Source organism: Miniopterus natalensis, chromosome 17 (assembly GCF_054644295.1).
Source record: "Miniopterus natalensis isolate mMinNat1 chromosome 17, mMinNat1.hap1, whole genome shotgun sequence".
Classification (NCBI taxonomy): Eukaryota; Metazoa; Chordata; class Mammalia; order Chiroptera; family Miniopteridae; genus Miniopterus; species Miniopterus natalensis.
The window spans coordinates 16,583,800-16,605,262 of record NC_142097.1 but is presented as its reverse complement, the minus strand read 5'-3'; the positions used below and the strand labels follow the sequence as shown (position 1 = coordinate 16,605,262).

At 53.1% G+C, this 21,463-nt stretch overlaps 1 protein-coding gene across 1 annotated transcript in view; it reads right to left on the bottom strand.

Moving 5' to 3' along the window:
* Positions 1-568: 568 nt before the first annotated feature.
* The window catches only part of SEZ6 (seizure related 6 homolog), a 53,252-nt gene continuing 32,357 nt past the window's right edge, over positions 569-21,463 (bottom strand). The window contains exons 5-18 of the mRNA XM_087826484.1: positions 11,810-12,005; positions 7,644-7,829; positions 5,053-5,221; positions 4,763-4,929; positions 3,988-4,182; positions 3,607-3,745; positions 3,298-3,494; positions 2,502-2,696; positions 1,904-2,095; positions 1,622-1,819; positions 1,309-1,347; positions 953-1,070; positions 766-868; positions 569-598 (exon numbers count right to left, since the gene is read on the bottom strand). Of these exons, the coding sequence (XP_087682610.1) occupies positions 569-598; positions 766-868; positions 953-1,070; positions 1,309-1,347; positions 1,622-1,819; positions 1,904-2,095; positions 2,502-2,696; positions 3,298-3,494; positions 3,607-3,745; positions 3,988-4,182; positions 4,763-4,929; positions 5,053-5,221; positions 7,644-7,829; positions 11,810-12,005 (2,124 nt within the window). The remainder of the gene's footprint in view (positions 599-765; positions 869-952; positions 1,071-1,308; positions 1,348-1,621; positions 1,820-1,903; positions 2,096-2,501; positions 2,697-3,297; positions 3,495-3,606; positions 3,746-3,987; positions 4,183-4,762; positions 4,930-5,052; positions 5,222-7,643; positions 7,830-11,809; positions 12,006-21,463) is intronic.

Below are 21,463 nucleotides of genomic sequence, written 5' to 3'. Positions count from 1 at the left end.
TTGCCTCCACTGAGAAGGGACAGGAGCAGAACTGTCTATTCCTTGGGCCTTAGAGAAGGACAAGAGACTTCCTTGAGGGGCTGATGTTGGCATGCCAGGACTACCCAGAGGTCACTGTTGAGAGCAGTTTTGGCCACTGGTGATGGCCTTGTGAGAAGCACCCTGGTGCAGTTTCTGCCATCATCAAGTTAACCCTGCTGCATGGTGCTATATGCCAGGGCTAGGTAGTGGTCACACGGAGAAAGGCGCTCCCACTATGCCTGTGAATTCCAGGCTGGAGGTGCAGGGCATGAAGGAGGGTCAGGAGAGTGCTGGTTCTTGATGCATATGCTCCAGTTGTGTTCTGCTCAGAGGCAGATGTCCTCTGACTTGGACCCAAGGAAGGGTCCTAAGTGGTCAGTGGTACCAAGAAAATAGGCCCTGGTGGCCATCGCAGGTGGGAAAGGGCACAACTTCTTGAGGGATTAGTGGTGTCTCTTCCCAGATGGTATGTACAGGAGGTGGAGGGACAGCAGGAAGTTGGGAGCTCTGCTGCTGGTCTGTGATGCAGGGCTGAGCTGGCTTCCCTCTAGATGGATACTTCATATTCTCTCATTTCCTGCAAAGGAAAGAGACTGCTGGGAGTTGGAAACTTGTATGAAGTTTGCCAGCCGTAACCCACCTTCCCAAGGAAAAGGGAAAGTGCAAGAGGGCTTGATAGGGCCTGCCCAAGGGAGCACAGAATTGGGTCCTAGATAGGGTGTCAAGGCTGGCATGGGTACTTACTCCATTCTCGTAGGTTGGATTGTCAAATGCTGACTCCACGGTGATTCGGTCATAGGGGCGAGGCCGTGTTCGGGGAAGCTGCAGGGGGCTTTTCCCCTGGAGCCTGTGGGACAGAGAAGCCTGTGAGTCCAGAGTGCTGGGAAGGAGTGAGTCAGGTGTGCAGGGTAGGAATGGAAGCCAGACTCACCTGGAGAAGTAGAGGTACACACCTCCCACCAAGAGTGCCATCGCCACCAGTGGCAGGAAGATGGCAGCTGCAATGTGGGCAGCATCCAGGGTGCTGGAGGCAGCAGGTGCCTTGGCGACTGAAAACACAGAGGGTGGGATTGGGGCAGAGTCCCTGTCACGTAGAGCCCACAGCCCCTTATCTCTGCCTAGGGGCATCCCGCCACCAGCTCCTTCCAGCTGGCTGGGGTTAGGGAAGGAGCTTTTCCCAAACCTCTCTCTTTTTCTACCCTCCCTCCTTGGGGAACCTAATGGCCTGGGAGCTGTGAGAACCAGTGGAAGAGACTACTTCCCTGGCCCTCAAGCATGGGGGCTCACCATCCAAGCTGCGGCCGCTGTAGAACCCATCCAGAGAGGCTGGAACAAGAGGGGAGGGCCAAGGGCAGTGGGTGAGCCCAACAGGCCAAATCGCTAAGGCAGGGAGTGGGTTGATCATGGGGAGGATTTGTCCAAGGAGAGCCCACCCAGTGTTTGTCTTGGTGTCACCAGGTCAGGAAAATCTGGCAGAGACTGGGGAGACCAAGGGTAACATGAAGGGGGCATGGACAGGGGGTTTTGGTTTTCAACATTTGACATTTGCCAGAGCAGCCCTATGGGCCAGGCAGAGGTTTCGGGGTGACAGAGCACTCACCAGCCCTACAGATGGGCGGGGGGTCACTCCAATGTGAGGGATGCCCAGGTACACACTTGATGCTGGCCTGACCCTTCAACACATAGCCAGGGGCACATGAGCAGTGGACAGTAGCCCCCGCTGGGTGTAGCCGCTTTTCAGGACTGCAGGCACCATTCTCGGGGGCACTGAGGCCATGGCATGGCCTGAGTTGTTCCACTGCAAAGCAGGCAGAGTCCAGTGAGGGTGCCCGGCCCTAGCCTCCAGGCAGCATCTCTCCCCTCTTACCCACTTGACACTTACAGAGACATTTGGGGGCCCGATCGCTCCACTTGGGGCTGCTGGCTTGGCGGTCATGGCAGGTGAGGATGGCACTACCCGTCAGCACAAAACCTTGGTCACAGATATACTGCACGGTGGCCCCCACAGGAAACTTGGGGCTAGATATGAGGCGTCGGCTGTGTTCCACATCCCCAGGGTCATGGCAAGAAGTCACTATGGGTGGGAGGTGATGGGGAAGAAGTAGCTCAAGTAGAACTCAACAAAAGCCAGTCCACCCTGGCTTTGTTCCAGGCAGCCAACATCTTTATGCCAGGTAGCTCTACCCTCTACTTATCTGTCACTATGATTTTGCTGGTGTATCCCCTCATCTGTCCCCTTCCAATCCATGGGAGTCAACAAACTGATTGGCCATCTACCAGGAATGAAATACTTGGAGAACTTGGTAGATAACCCTATGGAAAGGTATTGTTTCATTTCACAGATGAGAAGACTGAGGTTATGAGAGGTGAAGGAACTTCAAGGATACCAGCTAATAATAGTTGGGAGTCAGGTTTATAGTCCAAGAGAGAGGCTTGTAGGTTTCATTGGGGAGGGGCATATGGGGAACAGGTGCACTCACCCCTCTGGCAGGAGGGCAGGTCCTCGCTCCAGGTTAGGTCCCACTGGCACATAAGGACACTGGATCCCACCACCTGGTAGCCAGGGTAGCACTGGTAAGTGACGACAGTGCCATGCACCAGCTCAGGCTGTGACGGGCTCTTCCAGCCGTTGGGGATCTCAGGCAGCTCTGGACATGTGTCATTGCGGGGTACCTCTAGGGGCACAGGGGCAAAAATATGCAGACCCTCAGCCAGCACCAAAGCAACTATGCTAGCCTCCCTTCCCCTGAGGACACTCGGCTCCTACCAATTTGGCCTGGGCCTGGCCTGGGCAAGAGAGCGATTCATTCTCCCCACACAAGGGCCCCTCCTTACTTGTCTCTGACATGACTCTGTCTCCTAAATTCCTGGTTTATCATCTAGGCTTTGACCTTACTTTCAAATACATGTTGGCCATTTTCTCAGTCCTGATAGGGGCCGGGTAAAGTGGGGGAAATGTCACTTCTGTTAAAGATTATCAGAAAGGTAGAATCGAATACCTTTCCTTATCTCCCTATTTTTGTTATGAAGTTCTTCCTGCTGCCTACCAAACCCCTCTCCTGCAACAGAAGGCTCCCTTTCTCCTGCTGGGCCCTGGGGTAAGACAGCGAACAAGACTAGCCTCAGGTGATACCTGGAGAGTTTTCCGTTTTCCCTTGTCAGATAAGAGCCCTCAGGCACCTCATTGCCCTGGCCTCTCTGACTTGCCATGTTTTGGGGTCTGCATTCTGGCATCTCTTCTCCCTCATGCACGGGGTGGGGCAGGGACAAACTCACCAAAGAAGTGGATGACAAAGCCCTGCTGGTAGCCCACTGCTGAGGTCCCAGGGTCTGACTGGAACTGGATGGTGACATCAGCCATGGAAGTAAAGAGCTTGAAGTGGCCTCGGGGCCCGGAGTACTGGCCCAGGACCCGGGCTGTCAGGTCGTCCCCATCATAGAAGGTAAGTACGTCACCAGGGCCTATGCGCAGCCTGTGGAGGAGGACTGTCATACAAGGGCGGGCCCAGGGACCCCAGGATGTGCTGGGCAAGAGATGTCTCCGTTGCTTAGGAGATGGCTTGGCCTCGCCTGGTGGGCACTTACACTCTGACGTCCAGCATGATGCGCTTGTCCTCCTCCACATGCACACCCCAGATGCAGTCCTGCCCGCGGCCATAGGGCTCCGGCCAGTTTGGGGACAGCACCACGCCGGCCGAGTCTGTGATCTCCCCACTGCACACAGCTGGAAGGCAGGGGAGGCCCGGGAGGCACGTCCCCTCCGCGTTCCCCCCAGTGCCATGTCCTGGGGCTGCCGTCTGCCCACAGGAGTGCCTACCCATTGCTGGGAGTCCCCACCTCTTCCTCAGGGGGAAGCTTAAATGATACTTGCCACTGAGTCCCTGTGGCCCCAGGCTCTGTGGCTGGCTCCTTGGTGCCCACCCTGCTCCCTGCCCTTGGCAGTCCCATCTGCTGGTGCCTACTGACCTCGGCAGGCTGGCTCTGTCTCATTCCACTGAGGGTCATGGGGGTCAACACACTCAATGATGATGGAGCCTTGCTCGAGGGTATAACCAGGGTCGCAGCTGAACTCCACGGTGGTACCCACAGGGTAGGAGGGTGCGCTGCTGCTGAAGTTGCCGTATTTGACAAAGGGCTCATAGCAATGGCCCTGCTGGAAAGCTGTAAACCACAGGGCCCAGCCCAGCTCAGCCTTGACTGGGGCAAACACGGGGGCAAATGTCCTCCTACTTCCCTGCCCAGGGCTTTTCTCATTCTGACTACAAATGTATGTCCTGGGCTTGGAGCAGGGGCAGGAACAGCCCAGAGCACCCATCCCCATTATGCTCAGGAGGCTGTCTTGATCACCTTTTATTTTCAGCACCTAGTTTTGTGCTTAGTACACAGAGGACACTCAATAAATATTCTGAATGAATTGATGCATGCATGCATGAGTGGTTCTAGAATGTCTTTTGGAGCAATTCTCCTTCCCTAAGAATTGGAGCCTTTTTTGCTCTTTAAATTCTAGAGAATTCATTCACTTGGACCAGAGGGCCTGGGTCAGGCAGGGGTCTCCTGCAGATGGGGTAGGAATCCTGGACTTGAGGGGAGGGGTGGGGAGAGAGGGCCTCAGTTCCAGGTGAGCAAGGGATGAGTTGGAAGGAGTGATGATGGAGTGGAGGGGGAGAGTGTGAGAGAAGAGACCCTAGGCCCAAGTCCCTGCTCTAGCCCCTCACCCCTGGTTAGGCCCCATCAGGCTCACCCTCATAACGCAGGGCCATGCCTGCAGCTGCCCCGCTGCTGTCAGTGCTGAGCTCCACAAAGAAGTGTCGGCCAGAGCTGAGCAGACCCTCAATGGGCAAGTACTCCACCTCATAGGAATCGTACACGGGCGGGGCCTCCACGTTGTCCCCATTTCGGATGATGAGCCTGGGTCAGTAGAGTGGCAGCTGGGTGGTGACCCAGGTGGGGTGTAGCCCAAGCCTCTGTACTGTCCCCCCAGCAGGGTATTACCAAGCCAGGCACTCCCATCCCTCCAGGACATCCCCTCACCTGTCATCATCCTCTGCCAGGGAAACCTTCTCAAAGTGTAAGTGCAGTCGCTGGCTCTCAGGAGCCTCAAGCAGCCAGTGGCAGGTGAGGTTGTTGCTGTAGTTGCCCGGGAAGCCAGGAGAGACAATGCGGCCAGTGGTGGCATTGCGGATCACTCCACCGCAGGCAGCTGGGAGACAGGGGCAGAACTGTGGGCTGGGCCCCTGACTGGATCCTAGCAGCCTAACAAGCTTTCCTGCCTTTCCCAGCTCTGTACCCTATGCATGGGGCAGCAGGGATCTATGCGTTCGTGGTGCTGAAGGTCAATCCTTTGACCCTGTGACACTGCAGCTCCAGGCAGCCTGGACTCCAGAATCTACCTCCTAACCTTTCACACCTCTGGGACTATTCATGTGCAACTCCCTTGACTGGTAGATCTGCCATGACCTAGCTGTGTGGCCCTGCATCAGTAGCTTTCCCTCTCTGCTGACTCCTCTGGGAGGCTGTCCCAGACTTCCCCCAGGTTTACTCTATTAAAGCCTTTTATCCAGGGCTCCAACCTTCTTGGGTGTATCTGCTACTTCTACCTCATGCCACTTCCTAAAACCAGTTATCGTTTGGGTATGTCCCTTAACTAGGATCCCCTGGGGCAAGGACCAGTCTTTCCAGGCCAGGCATAGAGTTGGTTTTCAGAACTTGTTGAATAAAATGATTGAATGAATGTAAAAAAGAGTAGGGCTAGATCAGGGCTGACAAACATGGCGTGCATGCCATTTACCTCCAAGTTGTGCCCTGAGCAGACACGACTAGCCAGGTGATGGCCTCAAACACTTTCTGAAATAGCATCACTGCCACTGTCATTCCTGGGCTGACCCTTTAGGGCCTTTCCAGCACTGCCTTCTCTGGCCTGGACTTGTCCACTTTTCTAAGGAGAGACTGAGCAGCTCACTTGTCCCCATCACTGGGGACTGCTGAGTTAGATGGCCAGACTCCTGGCAGTTAAGTGGGGCCAGTGAAATGGTCTTAAGCAAGAGGAGTATGGCTGGTTCCAGGCAGCATTTTCCTCTCCTGGACATACAGCTTTAGATCCTGCCAGCTCTCGGACCCGGCTACCGAGACACTGCCTTTGTCTCCAAATGTTTAGGACAGCAGAATATTTTAACCTAATAAACTTCCTGGGGAGGGGGTTGTGGGGAATTTCTTCTTTGCTTCCATACAGAGAGGGCAGACCTCTTCTGCTTATTGTCAGAATGGAATGCCCTTCAGATCTGATCATGCCCTGTCTTACACTTAAATTCCTCAGTGGTTCCCTGTGACCCCCCCACCGCATAGAGTCTAAGCTCAGGTGGCATTCCAGCCCTTTATGGACCTGACTCTCGACTTGGCCTCAGCCTCTCCCCATAAACCCTCTCCTTTAGGCACACTTCACCATGCTTCGTGCTTCCACACCTCTGCATGTGCTGTTCCAGGAATCCACTCCACTTCCCTGGGCTAACATTCTTGTAATCCTTCCATGTCATCTCCTTGGGAGGCTTTCTTGGACTCCTCCCTCATTTTGGAGCAGTTCGCCTTCCCGTGGATCCCCATGCACCCCGAGTTCGTCCCATCACAGCACTGTCTGCCCTGAACGTGCTGAGCTGCTTGCTGGGCTCACTAGACGGAGCTCCCTGGGGCCCAGCCCACGTCTGGCTCATTCACCTCTGCTTGTGCCTGGCACCCAGGAAGAGTGTACAGAATGAAACAAGGTTCAAAAGCCCAAGCTAAAAAAAGGAAAAGAAAGGAAAAAAAGCCCAAGCTGCCTTTCATATTGCAAACCGAACACTCCATCTTTCTTCTGCCGGCAAGCCACCGGCAGCGATCCAGACTCCTGTCACCTGTGGCCAGAACTTGGGAGTCTCCTTCCACTCTCCTCCTTTCTCTCATCAGCGTCTCTGGAACCTCTTCTCTCCTCTATTCCCAAAGTCTCTAAGTTCAACCCCACTTGCCTTGCTGGCCTCCCAGCTGCCGGACACCACCTGACTGGCTTTCCTGAGGAATAGTTCTGAGTTCCTCTATCTCCTCTCCAAAAACTTAAAATAGTTACCCACCCTGGTATTCAAGACCTTCCCACTGTCCCTTTCTCAAGTCTCAGGCCTCAGCCAAATCTGGCTGTCTTGTCTGTCCCTTAAATACTCCCTTACCTCGCCTCTGTGTCACTGCTCACACTGTTCCACTGAAATGTCAAGCCTTCAGTGCCACTTCCTCCAGGAAGCCTTGTAAATGCCCAACTAAGGATGATTGCTTTCTCTTCTCCCAGGTCACTTAGGTCTCTTCATTGGTACTTTTTACTCCCTGCTGTGAGAGTTGCCGACAGTGCTTTCTTCTTCCCCCACCTCCTGAAGGGTGGGTTCTTTGAGGCCATGCTCCCTGTTTAATTCAGCTCTGTATATCTATGGTGCCTCTGTTTAGTAGGTGCTCACTAAGTGTGGGTTGAATGAATGCCACTGAGGTGTGTAGCCATTTTCTGGCTTCCTTATGGAGGGCCTGTGAAGGTGCTATGTAGCAACAGAGAGCAGAGATTAGCCCCCCACCTTACTCCCCTGTTCAGCACTGAGTCCCTTGGGGCCACTTACCGATGCAGGTAGGCTCCTGGGAATCCCAGAAGGGCTGGGTGGCGTTGAGACAGGTAAGAAGCCTGACACCCCTCAGCTGGTAGCCAGTGGCACAACGGAAGCGGGCGCTGCCTCCTGGGTGGAGGCTAGTGACAGTCACAGCTCCATAAGCTGGACGTCGGGGAAAGTGGCAGCTCAGGAGATAGGCTGCAGAGAGAGAAGGTTGACGTTGTGTGTATGTATGTGTGTATGTGTGTTGAGCGGGTTGTTGAGTCATAGCCAGGGCAAAAGGGGTCTGCCCCAGCCTGCCTAGCGGTGTCACTTGGGGCCAGGGGAAGCATCAGGAGTTCCAGAAAAGAAACTGATCCCTTCCCCAAAAGGTGCCTGTGATATTTCCAGCAGCCTGGGCTCCGTAGCTTGGGCTGTGGCCCAAGGTTTCTAACACTTTAGGCAGGTTACTTAGCCTGTCGGTGTCCCAGTTTCCTCATTTGTTAAGTGAGGTTTAAAATGCCAGCCCACCTACAGGGTTATTATGAGAATAAATGGGATAGTGTTTTATTCAGCTTGGTATCCCTGGAATCCAGATGATAGTACATCTTCAAAAAATGTTATTGAAAGACTTGTAGGTGTGAAAGCACTTGAAATAGTAAAAGCCTATACTGATGTAAAGCATTTATATTGTTTTTCCTTTAGGAGACAAATATGAATTGCAGCAGGAAAGATTGAAGCCAGACAGTAAAAGCTTTCCCAGTGTTCATTGAGAAATGCTAAAAAGCTTGATGGCAAGGGCAGTGGACTTTTTAAAAGACAGGATGGGCAAGGGTGAGGAGGCAAGGCATGCCCTCAGGGAAGTGGGGGAGGGACAAGTTGCTCCGGGAAACTCGGTGGCTTTTGGAATTGTCATACCAAGTATAACCGAATGGTGGCAGCAAATCCTACAAAACAACCTGGCCATCCCAACTTGGGGCCAAGCTGGGGTGGTAGCTAAAATGGGGTCAGGGCTTGGGTCTGAGAGTTGGGGAGGAAGACACGGAGGGGTCAAGGAAAGAGGCTGAGAGAAGGCTTGGGCTAGAGTCTGAAGACCGTTGGGCATGGTGGGAGGGATGGGGACTGTTTAGACCACTCCTAGTTCTTGGGGTAATGGGGTGACACCAGGCAGGGACTCTGCAGGCCTCTGTGGGCCTTTGTGTGAATAGAAAAAGGAGCTGCCTCTGGGCAGACCAGGGTCCAGAATCAAGTTTTGTGAAATTTTCCCCTGTTCTGGCCTTAGTCGGGTCTGTGAAAGGGGGACGTTGATACCCACTCTTCCCTTTCTCACAGAGCACTAAGAGAATGGCCAGTGTAATTAGCAGGCAGTACAGGGCAGGGCTTAGGAGGTGGGCTCTGGGGTCAGACTGCCTGGGTTTGAATACAGGTGCCTCCACTTGCTGTGCCACCTTGGGCAAGTTACCTAACTTCTCTGTGCCTGTTTCCTTGTTTACACATCCATTTAGAGTATTGCATACAATGTTGTTACGTGAGAAGTTAAATGAGAGGACAGATGTGCAGTGCCTGGCACAAAACAAACACTGAATGCACCAGCCTGCTGTTTGTAATCTTGATTAATAAAAGCACCTCACACCAGAATGCACCTTCCAGCTTCTAAAATGTCTTCATACTCTTCTTACTTGATGTCTACAATGTGGTTGGGAGGAAGGCAGGCAAGGTAGGGGTTATTCATTCATTTTCAGATGAGGAAAGCTAAAGTTTAGAGAGACTGAGGGACTTGCCCTGATCACACAGCCAGTAAGTGGTAGAGTGGGCACTTGAAGCTCCTGGCTCTAGAACCCACTTGCTTTGCATCTCCCTTCTCCCACCTGCTTCCTCAGGTGAAGCAGAGACCTGGGCTCAGGAGTCAGAGAAACCTGAGGGTAAGAGACAAGGCTGACCTGGGTGGCTGTTCAGAGCAGCCACTCACAATGATCTGGGAAGAAACCCTAGGCCAGGGTGGGATGGGGAAAAGGGTGTGGGGCACTTTACCAGGAGGGGAGGGCGTGATACCCAGGGAGTTCTAGGCCCTGAGCCAGATGTCATGCTCGTCACTTGTACTTATATCTTCTCTGAGAGTTCTTATCACAACTCTGGGAAGGGAGGTCCCCCCGTTTCACAGATTAGGAAATTGGGCTGGGATGAGATGAGAGCAGGAAGCTAGGGGCAGATGATAAAGACCCCAGATTCCATAGTGGGTAAAGTGTCACTTTGCAAGAAGAGCTTCCTCCTGTTGCCATGACGACCGTTCCCGGAGTGCCTGCACCACTGCAATCTGTTGAGCTATTTTCTCCCTGGTGTCTGTTTCTGGAGCCAAGTCCGGTGCCAGAAATGCTCAGCAGGGAAGAGGGGGATGTCTGGCAGGGTCCTCTGCCTCCTCACCCTGCTTGAGGCTATGGGAGGGGAGCTGGAATTGGTTCTGCAGATGACCCCTCGTGGGGCCCCAACCTTGAGATTTCCAACATTATCGTGGACAAGTCCGACAGGGGTGTTGGTACTGGGTCCCTTACCCCCTCTTCTGGCACCCTTTTTCTCCAGCCCAGGGAGACACGTGTGTGAGCACATGCTCTTCCTGTTCCCATCTCTGGGATCAGGGCTAATTACAGTCTATAATTAGGGGAATTACACTCATTAGGGAAAGCTGATCATTGACAAAAACTGGGCTGAAGGGGGAGGGCTTCTGGGAGCTGAGAAGGAAGCAGGACTGGGCTAGCTCTCCTAGCCCCTCCTTGGGATCTGCTCTGCGTGTCAGGGCCTCTAACTTGCTGCCTTTCAGCCACCTTTGTCTGGCCCAACAGAGAGGAGGTCCGGGGTTTTGTGCAAAGGAATTTGCAGCAAGAGAGGTTACCATGGCGTGAAATTATGCCTGCTGCTTAGGAGGATTGATGAGCCATTAGGGAGGCTGACTGGGCCGCCTAGATGCTCACCCTTTCCTTAGCTAGCCTCTTGCCTCTGCCAAGCCCCTGGCCAGCCCACCACCAGACTCCCTGCTGCCACACCAGACTGTTCCCCCAGTTTGGGTGGCGAGGTCAGGAAGGGGTGAATGCTCCTCAGGTGGGTTCCAAGCATCCGCATCTTCAGAGGAGTGCCTGCCCTCCTCCCTAGGCTGCAGCCCCCACAGGGCTGTGGAAGTGGTCCATGACAATTCAAGGCAATCCTGTAACTGTTCACACCAATTATTTCCCCATTAGCACTCCCCAATCCGAACTGGTTACCCTGTTGCAGCAGTGCAGGGGATCAAGAAGACTGCTTGGGGAGGGAGGGGCCAGGAGAGATGCTGATGGGGAAGAAGCACAGTCCCAAGCCCCTTCTCCTGTCCCCATCTGGCCAGCCCTTTAATACTAGCTTCTGGTTCCTTCATGGAGCATGTGCTAAGCACTGGACATGCACCATTTTGTTTAATCCTTACCATGACTTCGAGGAGTGTTTTGGTCTCATCTTATAGCAGAGGAAAAGGAGGGGTAAAGAGGTCAAATGAACTGTCTAAGGTCAACAGCCAGTGGAGAGGAGATCCAAACACAGATCTGCCCATCTTCTGAACCTGTGATTTAACCATTACATAATTCCACTGCCCTATTTCCAGAGGTGTTCTGAACTGACTGGGGCATGGGCCAGGTCTAGGGAGGGTTATGCAGTTCAGGAAGGTGAGGTTGGTAGCTAAGTACCTCCACATGGTCGTTGTGAAGCCCCTTGACCTTGATCCCTTTGCAAGGGAGAGGGCTTATAACATTATTGCCTATTTAAGTATCTGCTTCCCCCGAGATTTTGAACTCCTTGAGGGCAAGGATTTGGCTGGTTCACCTTGATATTGCCAGTGTCCAGTACAGGCTTGGCAAAGAGCAGATGCCTAGGAAAAGTATACTGAATGAATGAGTGAATGAATGAGTGGCAGTAGGCACACCTGGGGGTTACCCAATCCTATGTCAGTCTCCCTTCAAGACCTGTTCTCTGCAGGGTGGTACATGGAGGAGGGAAGGTTCTGGAGGTGCCAGATGTGCAATACTCACCTCCAGTTGTATACAGCTTCACCAGGCACCTGTGCTGTATGTTACTGGCCTTTCCCTGTCTCCCCCTCCCGGCCCTGCCATGTTGTAATGGCACCAGAGACCCCAGGAGGGCAGCCAGCCTGAGCTGGTTCTTCCTCTGCTGCCTGGGCCTACCTTGGTAGTGGAAATGGAAGGTACCAGGCCCTGTAGGTGGTGGGAGGCTCTGGAACCTCAGGGCTGCTTGGTGGGTGGGGCTGCGGATGACTTGGCCCCTCAGCAGGAAAGACTGGTTGGCCAGGGGCAGCGGGTCAGGTCCCCCCAAGCCCTCCACAGTCACCGTCTCCCCTTCCCGCAGGCTGATGTTCTGGACCTGTCGGTGGAATAGACAGAGCAAAGCAGAGCAGTCAGGCTTTTTCCTGCTGAGTCCTGCTGCCCTTAGGTTCCTGCAGGCCTGGGGCCTGGCCAATCCTCAGTGTCCCTTGGGCATTGGAGCCCCAGACCCTGAGCCAAGCACTTCAGTGCAGGAGGAGCTCATTTAACCTTTCCAGTAATCTTGTGAGATAGGACCTGAAGTTCAGAGATAGTAAGTAAATTATCCAAGATCACACAGAGATTATTAGCGGAATTAAGATTTATAAGCATGTTTGTCTCAAAGCTTTTCAACTACACCAGCTGCTTCCTGTCCCTTCACTTCTCTGGGCTCGGTTTTCTCATCTGTAAAGTGGGGATGGAGCAGGTATGTTGAACTAGATGGTGTCTGAAGCCTGGCCAGCATTGTGAGGTCTTTTTATTTATTTTTTAAAAATTGATTTTGAGGGGGGTGGAGGGAGAAAGAGAGAGATATTGATTTGTTGCTTCACTTATATATGCATTCACTGGTAGATTCTTGTATGTTCCCAGACTGGGGATCGAACCCACAACCTTGGTGCATCAGGATGGCGCTCTAACCAACTGAGCTACCTGGCCAGGACAGCATTGTAAGGTCTTAACCATCAGATCCATGGCTCAGCTTTCCCTAGACTTCCCCTGTTAGATACCTCACAGGCACTCCACACCCAGTCTGCCTCATACCAAGCCACCCTCTTCCCCCAGCCAGCAGCTCCCCTGGCTCCCCATCTCAGGGGATGACCTCACCATCCACCTGCATGCCCAGGTCAGAAACTGGCATCTTGCCTCCTCCTCCATACCCCATATCCAGTCGTTCGGTCCTGTCAGTTGGAGCCCAAATCTGTTCACTACTCTTCATTCCCACTGCCACTTCCCTGGCACCTCACTATTATTGCTCACCTAGACCACTGCAGCAGCCTCCTGGCCAGCCTCCCTGTCTGCAGGGCTTAACCCACTCCTCCGTCCACACCGATACTCTCTGAACTACAACCAGTTCATAGGCCCATCCTGTTGCTGATCATGGTGCTTCTTTGTTTAAATTCTCTGTTGAGCCCACAAAGCCTGTGGTATCTGGTTCAAACTTGTTGCTGTGGCCCTCAAGGCCCTGCCCCACTTGGCCCCTGCTGATGCTGGCTTTATACCTTGAGCCTCCTGTGCCACCACCATTGTACTCCCTCTTTTATTCTTAGTAAACTCTTTCTGTAATCCTTCCCTCTGGTTGTCACAGGTCCCTCTGCCCCCACCCAAATCCTCAGGTCCTTAATCCCTGGAGCATCCTTCTAGGATCTGTGTCTCCATTCAAACAAGCAATGACTAGCAACAGGCTCTACCCAGAGGGGAAGTGGCAGTGTGGCCTGGTACAAAGGTTGGGAGCCCAGAAATCTGGGACCTCATCCTAACCATGTAATCTTGGACAAGTATGCTGACTATTTGAGCTTCAGTTTCCTACTCAAAATGTGGTCCAGCAGTACCAGCATTACCTGGGAGCTTGAAAGAAATGCAGAATCCCAGACCCCACCTCAGATCTACTAAATCATGCTTTGTATTTTAACAAGATCCCCAGGTGATTCAGAAGCACTGATATTTAAAAGAAAGAAAGAAAGAAAAAAGCTATTCTTTCCTAATCAAGGAATAAAGGCTTTTCTTTTTTTTTTCTTCTTTTCTTTTAAAGGAAGGGAGGAGGGCAGAAAAAGACTTTGTTTTCTTGAATCTAATTTTAAACCTCTTAGGAAAATTTCAAAATAATCAAGCTTTCCATACATCTTGTGAATATATGTGAACTTGTTTAAAAACTACGGTTATATTTACATTTTTGGAAATTTTCCTTCATGGCCATGTAACATGTTGCATCTTCCTCTTCGCTTCTGGGGGCTTCAGGTTATTCATGGCCTTGGCTTCTTCTTTAGATGTAGCCCACTACCTTGTGGGGCAGGTCTCCAGGCTCCCTACCATGTGGCTTTGAGGCAGGGCTTTCAAGGGCTAACCGCCTGGGCTAGTTAAGTGGCATCCAGTGAGTCACCAAGCCCCTCCCAATCTCACCTTCCAAATATTCCAGTTGGTTCCTCCTCTCTAGCCCTTTGTAGCTGCCTTGGCTCAGATCTCCCCTGCCTGTTGTTTCTCACCTGGAGAATGGCCTTCACGCCTCCCATCCCCAACTCATCTCCCAGATTCCAGCTGTCTCAGATCAGATCATGTCTCTCTCCCACCCAGACTCTGTCGGTGACTTCAGATTGCCCAGAGGACAAGGTCCGAACTTCCCAGTTCACAGTTGGCCCAGTGGCTTTGCCAGCCTCATACACCTGTGCTGTAGCCACAGGCTTAGCCTCAGTCCCACCCTCTGGGTATTTGCCTGTGCAGGACCCTGCACAGGGTTGCCTCCCCTGCTTCCTCCCCTGGTGCAGCTGGTCATCCTTTCAGATCTCAGCGCCATCATCCTCTGCCTCCCAAGCTCTCCCCACCTGTCCTCTACCCATCTCTCTGTTAAAGCCCTGGGTGGTATTTTGGGTCACATGCCTTCTTATTTATTTATTTATTTATTTATTTATTTATTTATTTATTTATTCTCACTCAAGGATATTTTTTTTCCATTGCTTTTTCAGAGAGAGAGAGAGAGAGAGAGAGAGAAACATCGATGTGAGAGAGACACATCGATTGTTTGCCTCCCGCACACACCCCGACCGGGGCCAGGGGTGAGCCTGCAACTGAGGTATGGCACTTGGCTGGAATTGAACCTGGGACCCTTCAGTCCAAGGGCAATTCTCTAACCACTGAGCAAAACCGGGTAGGGCAGAGTCACAAAGACTTCTTCACTGGCAGTCTCAATAAAGATGTGTGGAGAGATGTGTGGGCTGCTGGAGGTACAGTCCTCACCAGATTCCTGTGAACTGAGAAACCAGAGGAGGCTGAACACAGCCATGTCCAAGGAAACGGCCATACTAGGCTTTGGGCCCCTCAGACTATGGGTGCTGAGAACAGGTGCCCTGAGGACCCCTGACTGGGAGAAAAGACCTGGTGGGTCTCTGGTGCTGAAGAGAAAGCTCAAGAGAGCGTGCTGGGGCAGAAATGCTTCCTCTCCGTGAGGAGCTCTCCACCAGGGCACATTTGGGTGGAGGCTGCCTGACCATCTGCTGGTGACATTCCTCAGGGAATTCCTGCAGCAGGCGGAGGCTGGATGAGGCCCCTTCAAACTTGGAGATTCTGTGATTCTAGAGTTGGGCAAACAAGACTCACACACGTGGAATCTGTAATTATCGAGAGATGCCAGGCAGCATATAATTCTGCCTTAAGTGGCACTGAATGCGTGCAGCAGGAATCCTCCAGGGGGAAGTGGGGGAGGTGCAGGCAGAGGGAAACCGCAGAGCAGAGGGTCTGAGAGCCCCTTATGGGGGCCGGACTGGAAGGAGGAGGAAGGGAGGACATCTCTATTGGGAGATGACTAAGGAAATAAAGGCAGAGAAGTAGAAATGAATTAGCATTTTTTCCTAGTTCCCATAAACATCCCTTTGACCTCTAGCTTCCAGCTCCTGACCCAGCTGCTTTGCTAGCAGCAGCAGCAGCATTGCAACAACAATTACCACTTACAGAGCACCCAAAACATGTCAAGCCCTGTACTATTTATGGATAATATTTCAGCCTCACCACAGTTGTAACAGGTAGGTGGTAAAATCTCCATAAGTAAACAGAGAGGTTAAGGAAGTTGCAAAAGGTCACACACAGGTGTTAAGTAGCAGTGTCTTGCTTTGCTGGAGGCAAAGGCAGCTCCTTTCCTTCCAAACTCATGGGGCTGTCACCTACAGATAGGCTTCCAGACATCTTTGTTCCCAGGCCCCAGGCCTGCCAGGTGTAGCAGGGTGTTGGATCTTGGCCTGACTTGGCTTTTTCCAAGATGCTGAGATTTACATTCCCACCTGCCATTGAGGAGCTGAGGCCTCTGGCTCCCTCTGATCTGGGGAAGGCAATGCCCCCTTAAGGTGGCCTGGCTCCTAGCCCAGCCTGGTGGTAAGGGTTGTGATGAGTGCACGGAATTGAGTGGGCCCGGGTTGCCTGGGGATCACGTCCAGAAGGCTCCCTGTTCTTGGCCAGATACTCTCTGGTCCCTTAGGTTTCAGACACCCATTTGCAGGCCTGCTGCAGTAGCTGGAATGTAATTTGTCGCTTGTTTAAGGGCCAGGCCTGACAGGGGCCAGACAGGGCTGGGTGTTGGACAAGACTGGTGATGAAGTCTTGATGCAATTTGCAGGCATCTGAAGAACTTGGGAGACAGATTGAAATGTCAGTTCTGCTCATACGGGCTGTCTTCCCACACCTCTAGCCAGTGACAAGAGGGGAGCTGGGGGCCAGGCAGGGGGAAGACAGGAGCAGAAGGAGATGAGAACAATTCCCGTAGGGTCAGTTCAAGGAAGGAAATAGAGCCACTTTGAGGGGACTCTTTCCTGAATGGGATGTGGGAAGATTCAGGTTGCCCTCTGCCAACCCCAGACCATTAGCCTGACTGCCCTGTCTGTCCCCATGGAAGCTGCCAGCTGGGTCTCCGGAACATGCCTTAATGGTGTGACTTGCCCGGCTAGGCGTGGCTCAGCGGTTGGGCGTGGACCTGGGATCCAAGCAATCGGGGGTTTGATTCCCGGTCAGGGCACATGCCCCGGTTGCGGGCTCGATCAATGACTCTCATCATTGATGTTTTTATCTCTCTATCTCCCTCTCCTTTCCTCTCTCTGAGATCAATAAGGATATATTTAAAAAAAAAAATGGTGTGACTCACAGGCGGGACGGTGCCACAAGTCTTTGCACATGATTGCTCTAGTACAACCCCGCACAGGTAGATCAGCTCGAGGATGACTTGTATGTGAGCCCCACTCCTAGCACCTGAGCCCCACACCCCCTAGAGGTGACCACAGTCCCTGCTCCATTACACTCTCCTGGTCACCAACACATACGTGTACTCTGATACAGGCCCACTTGCATGCACACAGCTCCCTCGAACACATGTCCTGGCAACAGTGTGTCCTCACAGATGTGCCTTCCCTCATAGTCACGTGTGCTTCATTCCAATAGTAGTATAATCACATTTTCCCCAAGAGACCATTTGTAGTTTTCAGAGCTCTTTCACACCCATTATCCTTTCAGATCTCACAAAATCTCAATAAGGGAAGCAGGAGGCTGTGTTTACTTCAACTCTGCAGACAAGGGAAACTTGTAATCAGAGAAGTTGAGAGCTCCTCCTTGGGTCACACAGTAATTCCAAGGCAAAGCCAGGACTCCAGGCCGGTACTCCTGATTCCTGGTCCAGGGCTTTGTCTTCATGCACAGCAACCCAGCCCCCTCCCACCAACTGGGAGAAATCCACGTGGGTGTCCTACAGGAGCAGGAAGGGCTGGGCTGGGAAAAGGGGTCAGAGGTGGAGCACCCCAACTGTTACCACCTGAACTCCCTCTTTAGATTTGCCACCCCCAGGCCAATCTCCTGGTCCAGGGAAAGAACTGGGGCTCTTAAGTCCTGGGATCAAATCCAAGCTCCATCACTGACAAATTGAAAGGTCCTTGGGCAAGTCACATGACTTCTCTTAACCCCAGTTTCATCTGTTAAATAGGATAATCCTATCCACTTCATAGGGTTGTAAGGACTAAGTTAGATCCTGTCTGTAAGGGGCTCAGCATGGAGTGGGCACAGCATTAACAGTCCTCTTTCGCTTTCTTGAGAAGACCGGGGCCCTACTCTGGTAAAACTGTGGCATTTTCCATGATGATAGCTGGCTGTGGACCCACCCCACCCTCTCCCTGCCCAGGTTCTGCAGCTGCTAGGAAGCAGGAAACAAGGTCAAGGGCCTGAGGTACCACTGCCCAGTCTGGCCCATGAGGGAACTTTATGAACCAAGAAAAGGAGCCACCCTCAGAGTGACTGGCTGGGAGGGGCCTTCTGCATCTATTTCAATCTCCTTTTACAGAGGGGAAACTGAGGCCCAGAGAAGGCCAGGGGCTTAGCCCAGTCACCAAGAGGTGGGCTGCAGAGCCAGGACTGGAACTTTAGTCCTACATGACAGCTCTCTGCTCTGTGTGAACTGATGGTCTTTCACAGATCCTTATGTGGTAGGGCCTGCTTTAGGGATGGGGACAGGGGCCTAAATCCATGGGGCTAGAGCTGCCTGTACCCCTGTGGCCCCCCTCAGATGTGCCTTCCAGGAACCAGAAAGGAGGAGGTTGCCAGAAATCTCACCTCACTGACCCACCACCGTATTCCTGGTGTCCGCACTGGGATTGGTCTTGATCTGTCCCAGAAGGACAGGGTGCTTTGGCTATTAAACTGGCAGCTGGCCTGACATGGGAGAAGTGTGTTCCAATGGAGCCACCTGGGGCACTAGGGCAGGGACAGTGGGCAGCTGTGCTCAGGCTCCAGATGGTACAGGGAGCAGCCAAGCCAGTATGGAGGCTGGCAGTGGGAAGGCTCTTGAAATGCCAAGCACAGTCAGAAGCATGTTCCAGGCCCAGAAAGGCCTGGAGCCCTCAGGGGAGACTGGCTTCTTGGAGAGGGGATGGGACCTGTATGGGCTTGTGCCCACCCATCATAAAGGGGCTTCTCTGGACCTCTCAAGAAAGATCCTAGCCCTGTGCCTGAACCCCACTGAAACAGGCAAGACTTCTCTGACCTGGCCTCCTCGCTGTGGGTGGCTCAGACCCTCATCCTCAGCAAGCACAAATAGTTACATCCCTGAAGGGAGGTGGGGGCAGGGGATGAAGCAGGTTATAAGAGGCTGTGGTCCAAAGCTGGGCTGTTAGGGATTCTGGAACCCCTGAGGCTGTTTCTCATGGAAAGGAAATTGAAAAGGTCTTGCCTAGGGCCCCAGACTTTAGCCAAGGCTGCAGTCTCATGGCAGAGGCTCAGCATGATGTCGGGCTGACCAGCACAGGGGTGTGATGTGTGGATCCTTAAGATGCTCCTCTCCTTCCATGATTCCTCCCATCCCCTTGCCCAGATTCTATCCCTCCTGCCTATCCTGAGCCATGAGCCTTTCCCCAAGTCCTTGGCCGGAATTGAACCTGGGACCCTTCAGTCCTTGGGCCACTCAGTGCTCTAACCACTGAGACAAACTGGCTAGGGCCTGAAGGAACAACTTTAAATCCTGCTTTAGCCAGGCTGATTCTGTCCCTTCCCTTCCTGTCCCTCCCTGCCATGGCCTCAGACTCTGTGTCTGGCCATTAAGGCCCACAAGGTCCCCAAAGACTCTGCCCCACGGTGGTGAGGTGGAGGGTGGGGCCAGCATTTGCCTGCCACGTTTCCTGACACAATCCAGGGCTGTGGCAGGTCTTCCTCTCAAGGTTGCTTGGTAACGGCTTTTGCATTCTGATGAAAAAAACGTGGCAGCAACAGACAACAGACACAGGGCCTACATGAGGAGGTGGGCTTCTAGGGTGGGGCTTGTGCCTGGGCCAGGGCTGGGGCAGGCAGAGCCAACATCTTACCTTGCCCCTTTGTGGAGAGTACCAGGACTGAGGCCAGCCTGGCTCAGTGGGCCTCAGTGGGGATGGTAGGCTTGAGGGGCAGGTGGAGCCACCCTAGGCCTGCAGGGGGGCACCCAGCCTAGCATCTGCCCCCTTCTACCCCTTTCCCCACCACTGCAGCTGGTGCTTTCCACCTGGTGAGCCACAGCCGGTGCCACCTCTCATTAGGTGATGATTTTACATTAATTACCTTAATTAAGCGGCACTGAGTGCTAATGGCTTGAGGGGGGGTGGCTCTTCCTAATTACCCTCCCAGTCAGCCCAGAATGAGGGGCACAGGGCTTGGTAGAGCAGGAGCAAACAGTTATAGAAAGAAGGGAAGGGGCCCACCAGTGGTGGGAGAGGGTCCCTCCTCCACAGGGCCTGGCTCAGAGGCCTGGACCTGACATCTCCAGGGGGAGGGCTGGGGGTGCTACCCCAGGACAGGTATAGCTGGCTCTAGGCCCGGGTCCAGGGACTTTGGAGTGGGTAGGGAGCTGGCTGGGAGTGGGGAACAGATAGTGCTGCCCCGTTTCCTGGACTACTCTTCTGCCCCCTTCCCTGTGCTCCTCAGTTGCCTTACTGATTTGTCAACTGTCACCTCATTCCTTCCTTCCTGCATTAGTTGTCTATTCATTCGGTTAGTCCATGGAGAACCCATTCTGGGCCCCTTACTCCAAAGGCACTACTCAAGGCACTCACGGCCTAGCTGGGGAGATGGACAGCTATAAACAGATTGATAGAAGGCAGAGTACTAAGACCTAGGATGGGGGATGCCCTAGGCTTTGGGGATCAGGAGAGAATTTCCATAGAAAGTTATGCCAGGGTTGAGTCTGAAGGGAGGGGATATTAGGATGGCTCTCCCAGGCAGAGGGACCAGCATGTACAACTGGGGCTCGGCCCATTCAGTTAGCTGCCAAGCTGTTTAGTGCCAAGGGGGAGTAGAAAACAATGGTAGAAGTGGTTCAAGATGGGCCCAAAGGGACTGGCCATGATTCAGAGGCCCCTGGGAAGTGTGGGGGTAGGTCGGTTTCATTTGAGAAAACTGCAGTGTGGGTGTAGGAGGGATAGTAAGGGCAAGCGTGAGTGGGGTGACCAGTGAGGCGGTCACTACATCATCTGGGGGAGGGATGTTGGAGGCTGGAGCATGTAGTGGTTGTGGGGATGGAGAGGAGATGCAGGCATACCTGAGTTTTGGGGAGTGTCATGTTGATAGAACTTAGGTGTGAGTTGAAGGGACTGGGGGAAGAGGGAGAGGGAAGGGCCAAGTTGACCTCACCTTGTTCCAGGGACGCCATCCACATTGCACTGTGATGGCCCTACTCCAGGTTTCTGACTAGGGGTCAGTCTCTAAGGACAGGAGTGAGGTGGCAAGCAGGCTCAAAGAACAAAAACGAAGAGCTGGATTTGGGGCATGTGGAGGTCGAGGAGCCTGTGGCACATCCATGAGGACCTGCAGGCTCAGGTTTTGGGATTAAGAGAGATAAGGTGGCCCAGGGAAGTGGGGGTAGGAGGCTGGGGCTGTAGGTCTGACCCCCTCACCAGCTGGTCACCTCTCTGATGGTGCAGCCATGTCTGTCTTCCCCACTTTGCATCCCAGGAGCCAGCATAGGACCTGACCCAGAGGAGCAGTTCAAGGAGTATTTATTTTTTGGAGAGAGTGGAAGGGAGAGAGAGAGAGAAACATCGATGTGAGAGAGACACATCGATTGGTTGCCTCCTACATGCACCCCGACCTGGGCCGGGGATTGAGCCTGCAGCAGGAGTACATGCGCTTGGCTGGAATCAAACCCAGGACCCTTCAGTCTGCGGGTGGATGCTCTAAACACTGAGCCAAACTGGCCAGGGCTGCTTAGGGAGTATTTGCTGAAGGAATGAGTGAATGAATAAATGAGTGAATGGCCAAGCAGCCCTGTGTTCTCTCTACTCAGTTACATAGATTCAGACACCCAATCCCCTGTCCAAT